Consider the following 18,104-nt stretch of genomic DNA (forward strand, 5'->3'; position numbering starts at 1 on the left):
GGGCTGGGACCAGGCAGTGGGGCTGAGGTCTGGCCAGGCTGTGGGGCTGGGGCTGGGCTGTGGGGCTGGGCTCTGAGCTGGCTGTGGGTTGTGGGACTGGCTCCTGACTGTGGGGCTGGGGCCCGGCTCTGAAGCCGGGATTGGGACAAGCTGTGGGCTATGGGGCTGGCGTCAGATCCGGCTGGGGGGCTGGCGCCCGAGGCGGCCGCTGCGCACCCTCACTGATCCCCCGTTCTGCTCGTTCGTGTTCTCGTTAACCCAACGAGCTCCTGCGCCGCTCGGCCGCTTCGCTGGGCGCCCCGAGCTGCTCTCGCCTCACCCGGCGGCCGGCTCGGACGCCGCGTTTCCGACGAGGCCGAACTCCGCTTTCCGCTTGTCCTCCTTCGAAAAAGGGTAAGCGCAAAAACTCCTTATTTCCTTGGTGCCCTCTCCGGGCGTGTTTTATACGCGAGAAGCAGCCGGTGACGCGGGCGTGCCGGATCCCTGAGCCGGCTCGTCGGCTCGCGTCCGGCGCGGCTCGTCCTCCTCGAGGAACCGCGGAGGGGAGCTGCTCCCGCGGCGGATCCGGCGTCCCTCCCGCCTCCGCGTGCCCCTTGGCCCCGGCAAGCTGCGCTGCTCTTCCCTGAAGCCTCGCGCCTGCTTTGAGCCTCCGTGTTGGATCCCGCTCTGTTTTATCAATAAATACGTCTCAGCTCCCGGACTTGTTGGTATGAATCCCGGGATTTTTTTTTCCGGCATATGTTATTTTCTTCATTTGAGCCAAAAGCCGTAGTTGGCAAACATTTAGCAAGCACTGGAAATGGGGAAGGTAGGGCTTTTCCCCGGATTTGCTTATTTGCCTAGTAAAAACCCATACGGGATCCGGAGCCAGGCAATCGCTTCCACAACCGGGTGGGAGTCCGCCGTGCCACTGCCGCCGAGGAGCTCTTGGAGACACCTGCTTCGCACCATGGTGGTGCCGGTGCCTCCGGAGCCGGCAGATCTCCACGTTTTCCCAAGGCCGACCGTAATCATCTGGACGAGCCACTGGATGTCAGTGTTGATCGATACAAACGGAGCTGCGGGAATCTCTTTGCCTGGCTGTGTGGAAGCGGGCTCTTCCTCTGGGCATCCTGGGCAGGACATAGTCCCAGGTTGGACCTGGAGGAGACATTTCTGAGGACCTTCAGCCCTTGCTGTCGCTGTTTCACGTCCCTGGGAAGAGGAAAAGTCTGATTTTTTTTGCTCCACCGTACAACGAAAACGCACGCTGAAACTTCTCAGCATCACCCAAGCGGAGTAGCCGCTTTGCAGCCAGCTGGGGCTGAGGGAGACGTTTCCTGCACCCTTTTGGGGTCTTGTTGGCCTGCTGGAGGTATCAGTGACCACGTTGTTGTCACCTGCGTTTGCTCCGTTCTTCCACTCGACGCGTGAAACCATCAGGCAGCTCCGTAATGAACCTCCCTTTGCGCCTAGCTGGGAGATGGAGCATTTTCCTGGCATTTCTCCCTTTCTCCTTCCCTAAGGCGTCCTTCTCCCCCCCATCCCCCCTGCCACCGCACCTGGCCTTCAGTCCCTTCCGTGACGTGTGCGTGTAAAGGTGGCTTTAACAACGTGGAACCACTAGGATAGGAGAAGCCGAGGTATTTTGCTGCCGCTGGCTCCTCCTGGACCTCGTCAATCATTGCATAAAGCATTAAGGAGCCACTCAGCAAGAGCTGCTGCCTAGCAACTTCTCCAGATCCCCCTGCGGAGCTGGCTGAGGCCTGAAAGCGCCCCAAAAGGTCTCCTTTGAGGCTGTGGGGGAGATGAACTGGAACGGAGGAAAACCAGCTCAGGAGAAGAGTTGAAGTGTAGTTGGCGGAAGCAGCCGCTTTGCAGCTGAATGTCTCTGCTAAACGAGGAGCCCAGAGGCATCAGTCAACCTTTGCAGAAGCAATCTGGAGGTGTGGGACACCAGAGCAGGAGGAGAGTTTGCCTCATGTCTTCCCATCAGCTCACGCCTCTGGGGTTGCTGGGGGCTGGCAGCACCACGCCGAGCCCGTTGGAGGCCTCCTGCAGCTCCTGGAGGAGAAGACCTTTTGGAGGTGCAGTTCAGGCTTTCACACGGGCACCGTTTTCCTCAGCTCCTGGAGATCGAGGCCACCAGCCCCTCCGAGGATGAGTTCAGCTTCCACCTGGAGATCTGGGGACGGAGCTGGCGGGCAAGCGGGAGCGCTGGGGCTCCTCTGCTGAGCCAGGCTATGTTACCACCACTTCCCGGCAACCTCCATGCTCCTGCTGTTTCTCTGCTCACCAGATGTGGAGCCTGTTTTGGCAATTTAAGTGTGATGTGGAGGGTTCCCCAGCACAGTGCTGGTGGCATCTCACCCCTTCCCACACTGGTTGCGCTTCTCTGGCCATTGCATGTCTGCAGCTGACGTTCTCATGCACCGTCCAAGCAGGGGTTAAGGTGGGCAACCTAGATCGGGCTGTTGGTGCTCCAGAAGCATCGCCCAGCCCACTTGGTTCCTGTCCTCGGGCATCTGTCCTTTGCCCTCTTCCCTTGCTGTCTCCTCTTCTCTGACCTCCCCTGCCCTCAGCCTCTAACCGCCCCGAGCGGGCGCCGAGCCGCGCGCTCGCTCCGCCGGGCCGGCCGGTGGCGATCCTGCCGCATCCCGAGCGGCGGTGGGCGGGCTCCGCTTGCTCTCTGCCGCGCTCGCCCCTTCCTGGGACCGTTCCCCACGCCGCTGGGGCCGGGTGGGATTAGCTCACGTTCGGAGACGTCGGGGAAGCCTTGTCGGAGGTCGGGCCTTCTGTGGGGCAAACCGGAGCCTCTCTGGTTTGCCCGTGCCCCATGCCCGGCGTTCCTACTCTACCTTTACAATCTCTTGCAAACCTAACGTTTAACCGAGGCTGCTCTTCGCTCGATCCTCCTCCTTTCCAGAGCTCTGCGTGCCTCGTGCTTTAGCAGAACATGGTGACCTGATGCCTGCAGAGAACGGACGACACCTGGAGGCCAAGACCGATTTCACCGAAGGCGCTGAGGACGGACCCGGGAGCCGAGAAGAAGGTGAGAACTGACAAGCCGTCCGGCGTTAGCCGCGGCTTTCCTCGAGGCCGGAGCTGCGCGAGCGAACGCCCGCGGGTTTGCTTGCGGCGCCGCGCGTCCTGCTGGCATCCGCCCGCGGAGAGGGGCTTACGCGGAGCGGGCAGGGAAAGCTCTGCCGTGCTCCCGATAAACTAAGCGCGGAAGTTGCTCAGGGGTAGTTTTTGCGTGTGTCATTGGTACTAGTCCGGCGTGGCGTGATGAGATAGGGACGTTATTATCGCGTTAAGGGTATCGTAATTACTGCAACGGCTTGGAATAAAATATTCCTGTGGTTGCTCGGTAAACGTTGCCCGTTTCTGGATGGCTGCCGGGAGGATGTGAGTGCTTTTGCTCGGAAGGATGAGCTAAATTGAGGGCAAGGTAATAAAAACTTCTCTTTGTTCTCTTGCTCAGCGAACAGAAAAACACCTGCCGTGGGATCTGCGCTTCGGCTTTCAGCAACTCGGAAGCGATGAACGAGCCTCTTCTACGTTACCGTGTCAGCGTGCCAGGAGGTCAGCGAAGAGGAGGAGGCAGGTCGGAGCTGGCGGAGCCCCGAGGCGGGGGGAGCGTCGTGCATCCCCGCGCGGCCGAGGGCGGCCCGGCGCCCCGCTTGGCGGCCTTCCCGCGGCCGCGGCGCCTCCCCGGGCTCTTGAGATCTCTGCAGGCAAATCGACCGTTTCCCCCTTTTTTTTTCCTTTCTGCCTCCCCTTTTTGGGATCCGGACCGGCTGAGGTGACGGGAAGATGAGGGGTCTTTCCGCAGGGCTTGGAGCAGAAAGCCGTTAGGGCTGGGATACGGGCAGAAAAAGAGACACCTATCACACGGGATATTTCCTGTTGGAAATATCTCCCCCCAAAAATTATAAAAGAAAGGGGACAGAAAAAAAAAAAAAAAAAAAACAAGCAGCAAACCAGATTCAAACCAGGTTCAACTCGAACCGGGGAAACGCGACGTGCTGAGCGCGGCCGCTGCCTGCTGCCCGCGCTGCGGGAGCCGGGCGGTAACGTGCGCGAGCGCGGCCAGTCCCGCCGCCCGGCGAAGCGCTTTCAGGGAAACACTCGGAAAAGTGCTTTTCTCCCCGCAATTTAGTTGCAAGAAGGGAATCTCGGAGCGGAGCTTTGGAAACGCCGGTAGAGATAATACAGCGACGCTGTATTTCGGCTTTGCCCGAAACCTTTTCCTTTCTCTGCCCGGAGTCGGCCGCGAGGAGGGACCCCCAGCTCGGGGCCGCGGCGGGGCGGCTCCGCCGGCGGAGGCTGCGGCGGCCCCTCAGCGCCCCGTGGGCTTCGGCGCTCCCGAAATAGCGGCCGGGGCAGCGCGGGCGCGGGCGGCGCGGGCGGCGCGCCGGAGTCACGCGGCCGTTATGCAAGGAAGCAGCCGCCGGGATGAGTGACAGCCCCGGCACGAAGCCCGCGGTCGGGGATGGAGGTGGTGGCGGTGGGGAAAAGTATGCAAAGATGAGTAATAATAATAAGGAAAATCGTTATCGGAGCGAGACGGTGCATAAATTAGGAATTAAGAAAGGAGCTTGGCGATGTGTGAAAATTAGGGCTCACACGGGTCCCCGGGGTGCTGCAATCTGCCGGCTGCGGGACCCCGCGGGTCTTTCCCGGCTCCGTCAGTGCCTGTGTTATTGTGTGCGTGGGGGGGTTGGATCTTAACAAAAAAAATTAAAAGAACAAGAGCTTGGCTGCCTGGGCTGGCAGGGCCGCTCGACCCCACGCAGAGGAGAAGCCGGTTCCCGCGGCCGTCAGCAGGCGCCTAAATCGCTGCCAGCTGCGGGCCGGTCCCGCCGCAGCACCGAGCGCCCAGGGCTGCTGCTCCTCGGCCTAAATTGCAAAAAATAACCCCCATCCCCCCCCCCCCGGGGAAAGGTGTTCCTCCCTGCCAGGAAAAAGACTTTTCGCTTAACCCTTTCCACGCACGAGGCAGGAGAGCGCGGAGCGCGCAGCGGGCGCGTGCGGGCCGAGTGCTCCCCCTGCCTCCCCCTCTCGCACCTCGAAAGCAAGTCCCTGGCCCCTCCGGCGCCACCGCCGCTCGAGGGGACGATGCTGCGTCCCGAGAGCGTCCGCGGCGCCCGGCCGGGATGCACTGCTGCGTCCCAGGAGCATCTGCTCGCCCAGCTGGGCTGCAGCGGCGCAGCCCGGGCAGCGACGCGGCGTCCCGGGAGCGTCCGCCCGCCGAGGCAGGTTGCAGCACTGCGATCCGGGATGCGCTGCTGCATCCCGGGAGCATCTGCTCGCCCAGGCAGGATGCAACGCTGCAACTCGGGAAGCGATGCCCCCCTCCTCCCCCTCCCCGGCACCGGTTTGGGGCTGGAAGCGTCGCTATGGAGACCGGGGAGGTTGGAGATGCCGACGCTGCAGGGATGCTGCTTTGAACCGGGCGCCCACGCCGGGAACCGGCTCTCCGCGGGACCTTGCACGCAGCAAAATCGTGCGCAGGACGGGTCCTTGCACGTGGCCGAGACCGGGCACGTGGCGGGTCGTTGGGCGCAGCGAGACCTTGCACGCGACAAAACTGCGCACGCGACACGTCCTTGCCCGCGGCGGGTCCTCGCACGCGGCGCGCGACCCTGCCCACCGCTAGACCTTGCACGGGGTGAGACGTCGCGTGCGACACGACCGTGGACGGGGCGGCTGCTTGCACGCGACAAGACCTCGCGCCGCTCGACCTTGCGCGCGGCGGGACTCTCGCACGTAGCGGGGAGCTTGCACGCGGCGAGGCCTTGCGCGCAGCTGGGCTCTTGCACGTGGCGGGACCTTTGCACACTTGCGCCCCGCTGCTTTTTGCACGCGGCCGGTCCTAACGCGCTTCCTGCAGCAGCGTTACAGCGAGCACTTACCCCCCTCCAAAAAAATATATATATATATATTCTCTCCCCCTCCCACCCTCACCCCAGTATTAAACTATTCAACTCGGGTCGCTTTTCCCAGGGCCGGCGCGGGTGCCGCGTGCCTCTGAGTCAGCCGGCCGGGGTGGGGGGCCCGGCACCCGCCGCGCTGACTCAGAGGCAGCCGGGCGCCCGGAATAGCGCCCGCCGCCGCCGCGAACCGCCTCGTCCCGCAAGGTGTGAAACCGCCCGCCTCCCTCTCCCTTTTCTTTTTTTGCCTTTTATTTTTCTTTGCGCAAAAAAAAAAAAAAAACTTGCAAACCGCTCTCTTATTTCCCCCCCCCCCCCCCGCTTTTGCTCCCCGCTTCCCCAAGCGGCCGGGGAGGGGGGGTGTTTCCTGGGACTCGTTTCACTCCGGGTAACCGGAGCCCCGGAGAAGGTCGTCGAGGAGCCGACGGGAGGCGGCGGGATTATCTTGCGGCCGCCGCCGGCTCGCCTTACGCTGCCGGCATCATTTATTAAAGAGCTGAGCGGCGGGTTTTGGGTGGTGGTGGGGGGGGGAATTTTGCAAAACGGGGGGATTTGAGGATGCAAAACGCCCTTTTCGGGGTGCAAAACGCCCTTTTCGGGGTGCAGAATGCTTCTTTGGGGTGCAAAGCGTGGTTTTGCTGCCCAACGCCCCGCGGCGATCCTAATCCTTATATCCGCCCGGGGAAGCGGATGCCTGGCCACGGGAAGCTCCTGCGCTGCCTCTTTTACCTCTTTTGCCTCTTTTTGCCTCTTTTTTTTTTTTTTTTTCTTGGTTCGCTTTTTCCCGCGAGCGAGCCGGGCCGACAGCCGCACGCTCCAGCTCCGGGATAACACAGGTTGCACCCGAGCACTGCTCCCACGCCGGCTGGTTTCTCATGGGGAGGGGATTATTATATTTTTTATATATATATAATGTTTGTGTATATGGAAATAGAAATATTAAGGTGAAGGGACGTGACCGGCTTTTGGGAAGAGGCCGGGCAGCGAAGCGGAGCCGGGCTGGGGGGGGCAAAACACGACGTGCCCTCGCCGCTGGCGCCCCTCGCTGCCTTAATGGCATTACCACGGGCCTCGAAAGGGCTGGAGAGCAATTTCCTTTCGGAAAGGAAAATCGCGTCTAATCCAGATTTCGCCCCGGCTTCGCCGCGGGAAGGGCTTAAAAGCTGGCGAAATGGGGTGGCGCAGGGAGAAACGCGCTTTCCTCTCTCCCCTCCCCGCGTGTCCGTGAGGTTTGGGCTCCCATGGGAAAAGGGGTGATCCCGGGCGAGAAAACACGGGAAAAAGCCCTCCTTATCTTATCGGGATGGGTTTTAATTTAGGGAAAAGCTCGGGCACAGCTGCCGCCGGGGGTTTCCCGCGAGCCGAGCGGGGTTTTTCCAGCCCGGACGTTTCCGCTTGTGGGATTTGAGAGGCAAATCGCTGATTCACTTGCCGGCGCCTGCTGCTCTCCAAATCCCAGGAATTGCCCCTGAATCCCAGGAATTGCCCCTGAATCCCAAGGATCCCCCCCAAATCCCAAGGATCGCCCCGAATCCCCGGGCCCGGCGTGTTTCCCGTGGTCCCCAGCGCGCCGCCGGCTCCTGGAGAGGCACCGAGCATAGGAAAACACTTTGTTTTTCTTTCTTATTCCTTCGTTTTTCATTTTTTTATTATTATTATTATTTGCACATTGCAGAAATAGCCCTGTGGAGTGGATCAAAGTGCAACATAGACAATATTTCAGAAAAGGAGAAAAGGGGGGGGAAAAAAACCCCAACCAAACAACCCAGCCATCGCTGAGCGTCAAAAGCAGAAACAACGAGCGGTGCCCTGCTGGCGCGGGCTTCCCTTGCGCTTTTCTTTTTTTTTTTTTCCTTTTTTTTTCTTTCTTTTTTTCCCCCCCCTCTCCCGCACGTCATGCAAAATATTAAAAAATATCTATATAGAAAAGAGAAATCAAAGAAAAATCCCCCCCCCCCCACAGCCCACCCGGAGAGGTCGATAAGAGATACCGAGAGACTCCCCCCAAACGTTGAAAAAAAGAAAAAAAGAAAAAAAAAAAAAAACAGAAAGACCAAAGTGCCACTTCACGGGGGCTCCGAAAAAGCATTAAAATAAGGAAGGGAAAACAGGCTGCCCTTCGGCATCTCCAGAGTATTTGGCACTCTTGTGATTACATTAGATATTTTTTCGTTGTTGATATTCCTTTTTTTTGTTTGTTTGTTTTAAATACAGTCTATTAAAGAGAATAAACTGCCACAATATAAGAAAAAATAAATAATAACCCAACGAGATTACCCACACTACGGACTGCACGGTAGTTAGGAAAAGCCGAGCGGTTCCCTCCCCCCCCCTCCCCCCGCCCCGTCGTACATACAAAACCTGTCGCTTTGCACGAATCCGAGTGGTTCGGAAACAAGGAAAGGCAAGCTTTTAAAAAAAAAAAAAAAAAAAGAAAAACCGGTGTTTTTCCTGGAGTTCACGCCTTCCCAAAAGTTTTCTTCCGCACGCGCTCCATCGCTAACCTTAAAACGTGACTAAAACGAAATATATGTAGAGATAGAGATAACTTTTTTTCCTATATGATTTTTTCCAACATCCAAAGACATCTATATTTTTTTTATGTATATATATGTATATATATAAAAAAAAATAAACGGTACTAACGCAAGCCGTCGCACGTTGCAGCATCCCAAGTGTAAACGGGGCGTCCCTCCGGCCCGGCCGCGGGCAGGAGACGCCACCGGCGCGGGCGCGAGCCCGCCGCCCGCGGGGTTTCGTCGCGCCTGCAGCCCGGCGCGAGCGTCTTGTCTTCTCTTTCCTTTTTTTTGCCCCCCCCCTTGTCTTTTTTTCTTCTCTTTTTAAGTTTTCTTTTGTCTTTTTTCTTTCTTTTTTCTCTTTTTTTATCTTGCTTTTTTATTTTGCTCTTTTTTTTTTCTCTTTTCGCATCGGGGGGTATAAATTAATTAATGATTTTTTTTCTTTTCTTTTTTAGGTTTTCTTCTCCTTTTTTTTTGCCAGGACCGGGTGCCATCGCTCCCTTTCCTCCCCCCGCCCCGGCCCGGCCGGGTGCAGCCCCCAGAGGGGGCACTAGACGCCGGGGGGAGGCTTTTCCGAGAGGTTTTTCAGCACGTCGTCAATCCTGTCGTCTTCGATAACCACTGGAAAAGCGGGAAAAGGCGGCGGTGAATTTACGGCGGCGGTGGCGGTGCCTCCCGGTATTCCCCCTCCCGGCCGAGGGCGCCCCGGGGACAGCGTGGCCGGATCCCCGGGAAATGCCCGGAGTCCTGGAAAATACCTGGGGTCCTTTCCCCTGGCATATACCCAAGGCTCTGGAAATACCCGGAGCCCTGGAAAATACCCGGGGTCCTACAGCATGGAAAATACCCCATGTCCTGCAAAATACCCGGGACCCGGGATCCTTCTTCCTGGGATATACCCGGGCCCTCCGAAACACCCAGTGCCCTACAGCTTGGAAAATACCCGGTGTCTGGGGAGTCCTACAGCCTGGAAAATACCCGGTATCTAGAGGGTCCTACAGCCTGGAAAATACCCGGTGCCCTGCAAAATACCCGGGTCCTACAGCCCAGAAAATACCCAGTGCCCTGCAAAATACCTGGTGCCCCACATCCTGGAAAATACCCGGTGCCCTGGAAAATACCCAGTGCCCTGCAGCCTGGAAAATACCCGGTGCCCTGGAAAATACGCAGGCCCCAGGATCCTTTCTCCTGGGATATACCTGAGGCCCTGCAAAATACCTGGTGCCTCGCAGGCTGGAAAATACCCAGGGTCCTACAGCCTGGAAAATACTCAGTGCCCTGCAAAATACCCGGTGCCCCACAGCCCAGAAAATACCCAGTGCCCTGCGGAATACATGGGTCCTACAGCCTAGAAAAATGCCCAGTGCCCTGGAAAATACGTGGGTCCTACAGCCTGGCAAATACCCAGTGCCCTGCAAAATTACCCAGGGCCCAGGATCCTCTCTCCTGGGGTATACCTGGAGCCCTGCAAAATACCCGCTGCCCTGCAAAATACCCAGGTCCTACAGCCCGGAAAATACCCAGTGCCCTGCAAAATTACCCAGGGCCCAGGATCCTTTCTCCTGGGATATACCTGAGGCCCTGCAAAATACCCGGTGCCCCGCAGCCCGGAAAATACCCGGTGCCCCGCAAAATACCTGGGTCGTACAGCTTGGAAAATACCCGCCGCCGGGGTCCTACACCCTGGGAACTCCCCGGGGCCCCGGGAGCTGCCCAGTCCCCGGGGAGTGCCGGGGGGGGGGTCCTACAACCCGCCCCCCCCTGCCCCCCGGTAGCCCAGACCCCGCGTGCCCCCCGGTAGCCCGGACCCCCCTCCCGCCCCCGGTACCCCCCCCCCCCGGTGCGGGGCCGCTCCGCGCCCACCTCGCTTGCTGCGGCCGATCTGGCCGAGCTTGGGCGGCCGCTTGCCCTGGCCGCCGGCGAACAGGGCGGCGGCGTCGAGGCGGCGGCAGCCGAAGGGCCGCTGCGCCGCGGCGGAGCCCTCGCCGAAGCCGCCCAGCTTGTCCTCGCCGTAGGGCAGCACCTGCGACATCGCGGCGGCGGCGGCGCGGAGCGCGGAGCGGAGCGCGGGGCTCAGTGCGGAGCGCGGGGCTCGGTGCGGAGCGGGATCCGGAGCGCGGCGCAGGGTGCGGAGCGCGGAGCGGAGCGCGGGGCTCGGTGCGGAGCGCGGTGCAAGGTGCGGAGCGCGGTGCAGAGCGCGGTGCTGGGTGCGGAGCGCGGTGCTGGGTGCGGAGCGCGGTGCAAGGTGCGGAGCGGGATCCGGAGCGCGGTGCAGGGTGCGGAGCGCGGAGCGGAGCGCAGGGCTGGGTGCGGAGCGCAGGGCTGGGTGCGGAGCGCGGGGCCGGGTGCGGAGCGCGGTGCGGAGCGGGGCCCGCTCGCAGGCCGCCGCCGCCGCCGCGCTGCTGGCGGCTCCGCGCCCCGGCGCCGCCTGCCGGGGGGCGGCGGCGGCGGCGGGGACCTAGCGCGGGGGGCGGGGGCAGCGCGGGGGGGGGGGGGGAGGGAGGAGGAGGAGGAGGAGGAAGGCCGGGCTGCGCGAGCAAGGCGGGAGGCAGCTCGCCGCGCGGTCCCGTCCCCCCCCCCACCCTCCCGCCGCTGCTGCCTCTGGGGCTGCCCCTCATCCCCCCCCCCCTTGCCCCACACCGCCCCCCGCGCCCCACATCCCCCCCCCCGTGCCCCACACCCCCCCCGCCCCACATCCCTGCTCCGGGCCCCCAGCCCCCCCACCCGTGCCCCACTTCCCCCCCCCCCCGTGCCCCACATCCCCCCCCGTCCCCCGGAGCGGCGGGGGCAGCGCTCATCCCCTCCCTGATGCCGCCAGGGCCGCGGTGGGGGGCACGGAGGTGTCAGCGGCCCCGCTGCGGCCCTCGCGCTCCGGCGTGTCCCCCCGGGCAGCCCTCCCGCAGCCCTTGCACGTCCCTTGCACGTCCCTCTTACATCCCTTGCACATCCATCGAGCATCCCTTGTGCAGCCCTGGCACTTTCCTTGTGCACCCCTTGCACATCCCTCTTGCATCCTTTGCACACCCCTTGCACATCCCTTTTGCATCCCTTGCACATCCATCAAGCATCCCTTGGGCATCCCTGGCATATCCCTTGCACACCCCTTGCATGTCCCTTTTCCATCCCTTGCACATCCATCAAGCATCCCTTGGGCATCCCTGGCATATCCCTTGCACACCCCTTGCACACCCCTCTTGCACATCCCTTGCACACCCCTTGCCCACCCATCCCGCAGCCGTTGCACACGCCTTGCACATCCCTTTTGCATCCCTTGCACAGCCATCGAGCATCCTTTGGGCATCCCTGGCACATCCCTTGCACACTCCTCTTGCATATCCCTTGCACACTCCTCTTGCAGCCCTTGCACACCCCTTGCACATCCCTCACGCCGAAACCCCGTCCGCGCCAGGCTGCCCCGAGGGCTGGCCGCAGCCCCGCCACCCGGCCTGCACCGCTTCGCCCCGTCGCTCCTCGCTCGGGGTTTTGCCCGAATCCGCCCCCCCACCCACCCAGCTCCCCGAGCCATGTGCAACCCCCCCCCCGCCCCGCACGCACACCCCCGAGCTGTCACTCGCTTACATAAGGTTGTGTCTGCGCTCAAGATAGCGCAGGGAAAAAGCTGGAAAACAGGAGGCACCGGGCAGAGCGCGGCTCGCCGGCGGCGGAGTTTGAAACTTCGCCTGACAGCAAGGACCCCCCCACCCACCCTGCCCGGGGGGGGGGTGGAAATTACCGCGGGGGGGGGGAGCGATCGGCGGTAACGGATCGGGCCGCCTCGCGCGGACCGGGATAACGCTCCTGCCTGCGGCGAGGGAGCCGCTCCGGCGGTTCGCGGTTCCCCCTCGCCCGCTCCGAGCGCCGTTTCGCTTTCCCGACGTGCCAGGAGAGAGCGCGGGGGCAGATCCCTGTAATCCCTATTAATGCCATTCCCAAAGGATCTTGCAGGGAGAAGGCTAGGAAAGGCCCCGGGTGTGGGAACGGAAGGGCCAACGATCCGGGCAAGCCGTCAGCGGAGTCCGGGGCTGGAGCGGCGGCGGAGCGACCTCAACGCCAGGGCTCGGCCCCCGGCGGGGAGCAGCAAGCGTCGGAGGCGGCCGCGGCGTCGGGGCCGATCGAGTTGACTTTTAATGGGGGAACAACCCCGTAATCGGTCGTTTAGCCCGGCCGTTGGCGGAAAGCTGCGTTCCCTTCCAAGGCCTGCGGAGCAGCGCCCGGCACGGATGGGCAGAGTCCAAGGCGGATAAAAGGGCTCACGATCCGCTTGGGAATAAGGCAGAGCCCTGCCCTCCTCCGGCCTGAAAACCCCTCGCCGGAGCGCGGTAACGAAACGCGCCGCGGCGCGTGGCCATCCGGCCTCGCGCGTTCCCCGTTTTTCCTTCTTCGGGGTCTTAAAACAGAAATGGGAGACGGGCGTTTTCCTTTTCCACGTGAAAGTTTATTTTGTATCAACTACAGAACAAAAAGGAGGCCAGCGGGATCCGTAAGGACTTGCGTTGTGCTGGATTTTTGGGAGGCAGGGATGCAATTCCCCTCTGTTAATGCAAATCTTGGCCAGTGGCAAGAGAAGGCGATTTGCATTTCTTCAGCATTTAATAGGTTATCAGGGCTCGTAACAGCCAGGAAGGGCAAAGAAAAAAAAGAAAACGCAGCAGATTGGCAAATCTCAAAAGGCATTAAGGAAAAAACGACAGAACTAACGGACTTAACCTTCGGAGGGGCTAGTATCCGGCCCGTGCCCGGCCGAGCCGTTTACCCATCCGAGCGAAGGGGCAGGGGAACACGCACAACTCGGCGCAGGAGTGGCACGACGCTGCCTCCGGGCAAGCCCTGGATAGCAGCTAGGGCAGGATCTCTGGCTAAAACAAGGAATGCTGCCAAACCTTTTTTTTTTTTTTTTTTTTTTTTTTTTTTTTAATAAGTAGGCTGGGGGATGGGAAATGGCTTATCTCGCCCCTATTGCCACCTTCAGGGTCATTTAGATTTAATAACCCAAGACCAACATGCTTTTCGTAAGATAGGTGTGTTTTGTATCCTGGCTCAAGGCCAGATGCAGAAGCCAACTGCAGCATTTTCACTTCCTGATTCTCATTTTATAGCAAGTCTGCTTTTTTCTGACTTTTTTTTTCTTTTTTTAATGCTGCAGGGGAAGGTTTAAGGAAAAAAAAGGCATTTTTTTGTGATAATGGTAAGAGACCTAGGAAGAGACGATGGAAATTCCACTTCCTGCTTGAATTAACCATGGATTTTTCAAACACTTGTGTTCATATAAAACCCCATAAAAGCTCTTTTAAAGCCCCTCCTGCTAAATTAAAGTCCTAGGAGCTAGATGGCAGTGTTGCCTAAATCCTGCAGCCTCTAAGTAGCCACAATATGGCTTTTTCGCGGTGCCTTTGGTAACTTAGGTATTTCCTTGTGGGAAACAAATTGGGGTGATCCCACCGTGCAGGGACTGCAGGCTCAATAAGCGGAAACGCAAACAAATGTGGCGAGTCCAACTCTTAACAAACAAAACCAGCTTGAAACCGCAGGGAAACTAAGACGAGTTCATTTACTTAACAGAGGTGCGGTTTCTGCGAATTGCTCGCTTGGATCAGCCTTAAGACTTTGGAGCGTAATATAAGCCCTATGCACTTATCAGCTGGACCTAATCCTTTTACAACGTGGCTTTTTTTCCTAGCCCATTCGGGTTCCTGCTCCTCTTTCCCCAGTTATGTTTCATTCCCAGCAAAAGAAACCGCCCAAACAGTGCGACAGGCTGGCCAAAGCAGGACTTGATGGGGGAAAAGACCCCTGGAGACAGGGAACCGCGATGCAAAAAGCTCCCCAGCCACAGAAAATTTAACTGTTGTATAAGGGAACCACCCTAGAGATTGCCTGCCTGCAAATGGGGCACTTTCTGGGCTCAGGGAGAGCTTGGTAGCATTCGTGACAAGAGCAAACGTGCCCGCACTCCAGAAAGACGCAGGACTTGGTGTTGCTCAAACAGACGACGCAAGCGTTTTTGACAGTCTCCCCACCCTCCGTGTTCGTCTCGCGCATCAGCCGCTCCTGGGCTTGCCTGAATTCCTCTTGCATTTGCTCGAGGCGCCGCTTCTCTCGGCGGTGCCGGTATTGCTTTCTCAGGATGAAGAAGAGAACGGCGCAAGTAGCGAAGCCAAAAACGACCGTCAGGATTTTCCAGAGTCTGACGTTCGACTCTTGTTTCTGCAGCAAGGCGTCAAAATCCAGGCTGCTGAGATAGTACTGCATTCCCTGCTTGGGGGGCTGCAGTTTGATCGTGTTGTTGTCCAGGACCAGCTCTCCCACCCCTGTCAGCGTGGTTCCCACCTTCAGCATCTGTTCCGTTTCCTGAATGCCTTTGGGACGCTCGCCACTGATGTAGTGGCCTATGACATCGGTGAAGGACTGGATGGAAGGGTGAAACTTCTCGTACACCGTCTCCAGGCTGAGCTCAGCGGCCTCCAGGGGTTTCATCACTCTCACGCTCACGTCAGCGCCGTCCTCGGGAGACACCAGGTCGAAGGGAGTCGTGTTGGTCCTCTGGTGAATGATCTTCTCACAGTCGTTCCTGGGGAAGGAGGGATTACAGAACGCAACAGAGACAAGCGTCAGCAGGAGTTTTGCACTAGCGCTTCCCCCGGATAAAAGGCCGGCCGGGAGCCACAGCCCGGTTTGCAGGGTAAGAGCAATACACGCCCCTCTTCAAGCCTGGTGTGAGAAAGTAGCTAAAACTACGCAGGGAAATAAATACGCTGCCGGCTGGTCCCTGTCTGCCCACCGGCGCGCGATCCCGCTGGAGCTCCAGGAACTCGCAGCCGGATCCAGTGCTGCACTGACACCCCGTCTCGAATTTGCTTAGATCAGACCGAGCTCCCGGCCCGTTCCTAAGCGCGGGCTCTCGGGCACCGCTTGCGTCTGTGTTGTCGCCTGCCCCAACTGGAATTTATCTAGGTGAGACCGACTCTGGAGCGGTTTCTCTCCCTTGGGCGATCCAGCTCTGCGCTAGGCCCTCTTCTCCTATCTCCACCCTCCTGCAGTCTCCCCGGTGAGGAAGAAAGGACATCCACTGTCAGGAGGACAGCGCTCAGACGTATCTAATTCCATCTAATCTCCCAGGTGTGTTTCCAGCTCTGACAAACCACTGCGCAATGAGAAGCAGCGTGTGTCACACAGGCAAACTTAATAGATGTAATCCGATCAGCCGAGGCTTTGTTTAGGCTCAGAGGGTGTAACGATGCTCCAGTTTCAGCAACTGCCTCCGACAAGGCTGCTCTTGCTTCCGCGTCTGGGTACGACGCTAGCACAAGATTTATCACCCAAAGACCTTCTATTACGGCTTCATTTTGCTGGGGAAATGTTATATCGTGACCGGTGCTCAGCGGCGGCAACAGCTTAGAACCACTGAGCAATGCTCTAAGTTGTGTTACTCTAAGCACCAATGACTTTCCTACCTCCCCCAAAAAATCAGTGAGAAGGACGGTAACCAACTCTTACATCAATTTCGGACTTCAGATTCGGGGAAGGAAGGGTCCTGCAGAAGAGGAATTCTTCCCACATGCAAGTAAGTGCTGATTTTATAGCAACACGAGCAAAACTCCCCAACTTAACTGATTCAAAACCATGTGGGAGCCCTGGAAGAAACTGATGGGACACGATTTATATTTGCTTAATGAGTAACAGAGCCCTTTACTTCCAATACCCATCAGCGTAAGGAAGCGCAGGCAGAATTCAAAGCCGAGCACGGCACGTAGGCGACTTCAGGAGCTGCTACTCAACTTCGCGGGCCGCCTCTTGGAGGAAGGATGGAGGTTTTGTAGGCACGCGGATACGCTAACTTGTAGGGCTAAGGAGCGGCACAAAAAGGTGCCGTGGAAGGAACTGAGCCGTTGGACTGCGTGCCCTGCCCAAGAGCCGTTCCTGGGCCGCTCTGCGGGGCAGGAAAGGGGAACCATCCTTCTGGCCACGTTTTAGATCGCTGGTGAATAACTAACCAAGCCCAAAATCGCTGCCCTGCCTTTCCCAGCTCCCGCATGCGAGCTCGGCACCTCGGCTCCGGCGAGGGGAGGCGGAGGACGCCGGCGACGGCGGGCCGGGGCGCGCGTTTACCAGAGGTGGGTGGTGCGGTTCCACACCATCTTGTGCTCCTGCAGCGTCAGCCTCTGCACCACGCCGTGGCAGCCCTCCACGAACTGGCTGCTCAGCGTCTCCTTCGCCGAGCGCACCGCACCTGCGACGGGCGGCAGTTGGGGGGGGATAAAAACAAAGAATAACAGCAAAGGAGGGGTGTGAGGGGTAAATTCCCCCCAGACACACACAAAAAGGGGGGGGGAGGGTTAAATCTCTCCCCTCAAAAAGGGGGTGTGAGGGTTAAATACCTTCTCCTTAAAAAAAAGGAGGTGTGAGAGTCAAATCTCCCCCACCACCAAAAAGAGAGGTGCGGGAGGGTCAAATCCCCCCCAAAAGAGGGGGGTGAGGGTTAACCCCCCCCCCAAAAAAAAGGAGACGTGAGGGTTCCCCCCCCCCCCGTCTCCCCGAGGGCTCTCGGGGCGGCGGGGGCCGGTACCTTGGATGACGGCGTAGGGCAGGCAGCGGCCCGGCGCCTCCCGCAGCGCAGCGCGCAGCTCCGCGTCCAGCCGCAGCTTCCGGGCGCCCTGCGCGGAGCGAAACACCGCGGCGGCTCAGGCCTCGCGTTCCCCCGCCCGCCGCCGCCATCATCCCTTCCCCACCGCCTTCCCTCCCCGCTCCCCGGCCCGCACCTGGAGGCGGCGGGCGGCGCGGGCCTTGTGCCGGTACACGGAGTAGAAGAGCGCCGTGATGGCGGCGCCCGCAGCCAGCAGCGCGGCCTGCGCCGCCGACGGCCGCCCGCCGCCCTCCATGCCGGCCGCGCCGTTACCGCGGCAACCGCCCCCCGACCCCCCTGCGCCGGCGGCGGCGCCGCTTGATGACGTACGCGCGCGGCGCTCTAGCCGCCGCTCTGCGCCGACCATAGAGGCGGGATGGCGCGGGCGGTCCTCCAGGCGAGGCGTGGGGGGAGGGGGAGGCCGGAGCCCCGGTTCTGCCCCAAACTCAACCCCCGGAGGTGGGAGGGGGTCTCAGATCCGAACATCTGCCCCCTCCCCCGGCCTTGGGAGCCCCAATCTCGGCTCCCCACCCCAGCGCTTTGGGAGGGGGGGGGCTCAGCCGCAATCCTGCCCTTTCAGGCCCTTTTGGGGGGGATTTAGCCCCAATCTCAGCCCTTTTGGGGGGGCTCAGCCCCGATCCCGGCCCCACAGATCCTTTTGGGGGGGATTTAGCCCCAATTTCAGCCCCTTTTATGGGGGCTCAACCCCAAACCTGACCATTCAGCCCCTTTTGGGGGGGATTTAGCCCCAATCTCAGCCCCTTTTACGGGAAGCTCAGCCTCAAACCCGGCCATTCAGCCCCCTTTATGGGGGTTTCAGCCTCAATCCCAGGCCCCCCCAAGCCCTTTTAGGGCGTTTCAGCCCCAATTCTGGCCCTCTAGGGTCTTTTGGGGGTGAGATTTAGCCCCAATCCCAGCCTCTTTTTTGAGGGGCTCAGCACCAGTCCTGCCCCCAACACCTTTTAGGCTGTTTCGGCCTCAGTCCCAGTCCCTTAGCCCCTTTTGGGGTGTCAGCCCCAATCCTAGGCTATTTTGGGGGGGGATTTCAGC

The 18,104-nt window shown here is 60.0% G+C and overlaps 2 protein-coding genes and 1 long non-coding RNA gene across 3 annotated transcripts; 1 reads left to right on the plus strand and 2 right to left on the minus strand.

Moving 5' to 3' along the window:
- Positions 1-119: 119 nt before the first annotated feature.
- Positions 120-4,245, plus strand: LOC134150072 (uncharacterized). Its single transcript, XR_009960582.1, has 3 exons — positions 120-393; positions 2,906-3,031; positions 3,464-4,245. It is a non-coding gene; the product is annotated as an uncharacterized LOC134150072 (long non-coding RNA).
- Positions 4,246-8,823: 4,578 nt separating this feature from the next.
- CAMK2N1 (calcium/calmodulin dependent protein kinase II inhibitor 1) lies at positions 8,824-10,841 on the minus strand. The gene is made up of 2 exons (XM_062593353.1): positions 10,298-10,841; positions 8,824-9,055 (listed from the first exon to the last, which is right to left on the minus strand). Exons 1-2 carry the CDS (start codon positions 10,464-10,466, stop codon positions 8,985-8,987), a joined length of 240 nt encoding a protein of 79 aa, XP_062449337.1. The 5' UTR covers positions 10,467-10,841; the 3' UTR covers positions 8,824-8,984.
- Positions 10,842-12,847: 2,006 nt separating this feature from the next.
- On the minus strand, positions 12,848-17,310 carry MUL1 (mitochondrial E3 ubiquitin protein ligase 1). Its single transcript, XM_062593619.1, has 4 exons — positions 17,191-17,310; positions 16,998-17,085; positions 16,541-16,661; positions 12,848-15,002 (listed from the first exon to the last, which is right to left on the minus strand). Exons 1-4 carry the CDS (start codon positions 17,308-17,310, stop codon positions 14,273-14,275), a joined length of 1,059 nt encoding a protein of 352 aa, XP_062449603.1. The 3' UTR covers positions 12,848-14,272.
- Between the last annotated feature and the right edge of the window lie 794 nt (positions 17,311-18,104).

This window comes from Rhea pennata, chromosome 22, assembly GCF_028389875.1.
Source record: "Rhea pennata isolate bPtePen1 chromosome 22, bPtePen1.pri, whole genome shotgun sequence".
NCBI lineage: Eukaryota > Metazoa > Chordata > Aves > Rheiformes > Rheidae > Rhea > Rhea pennata.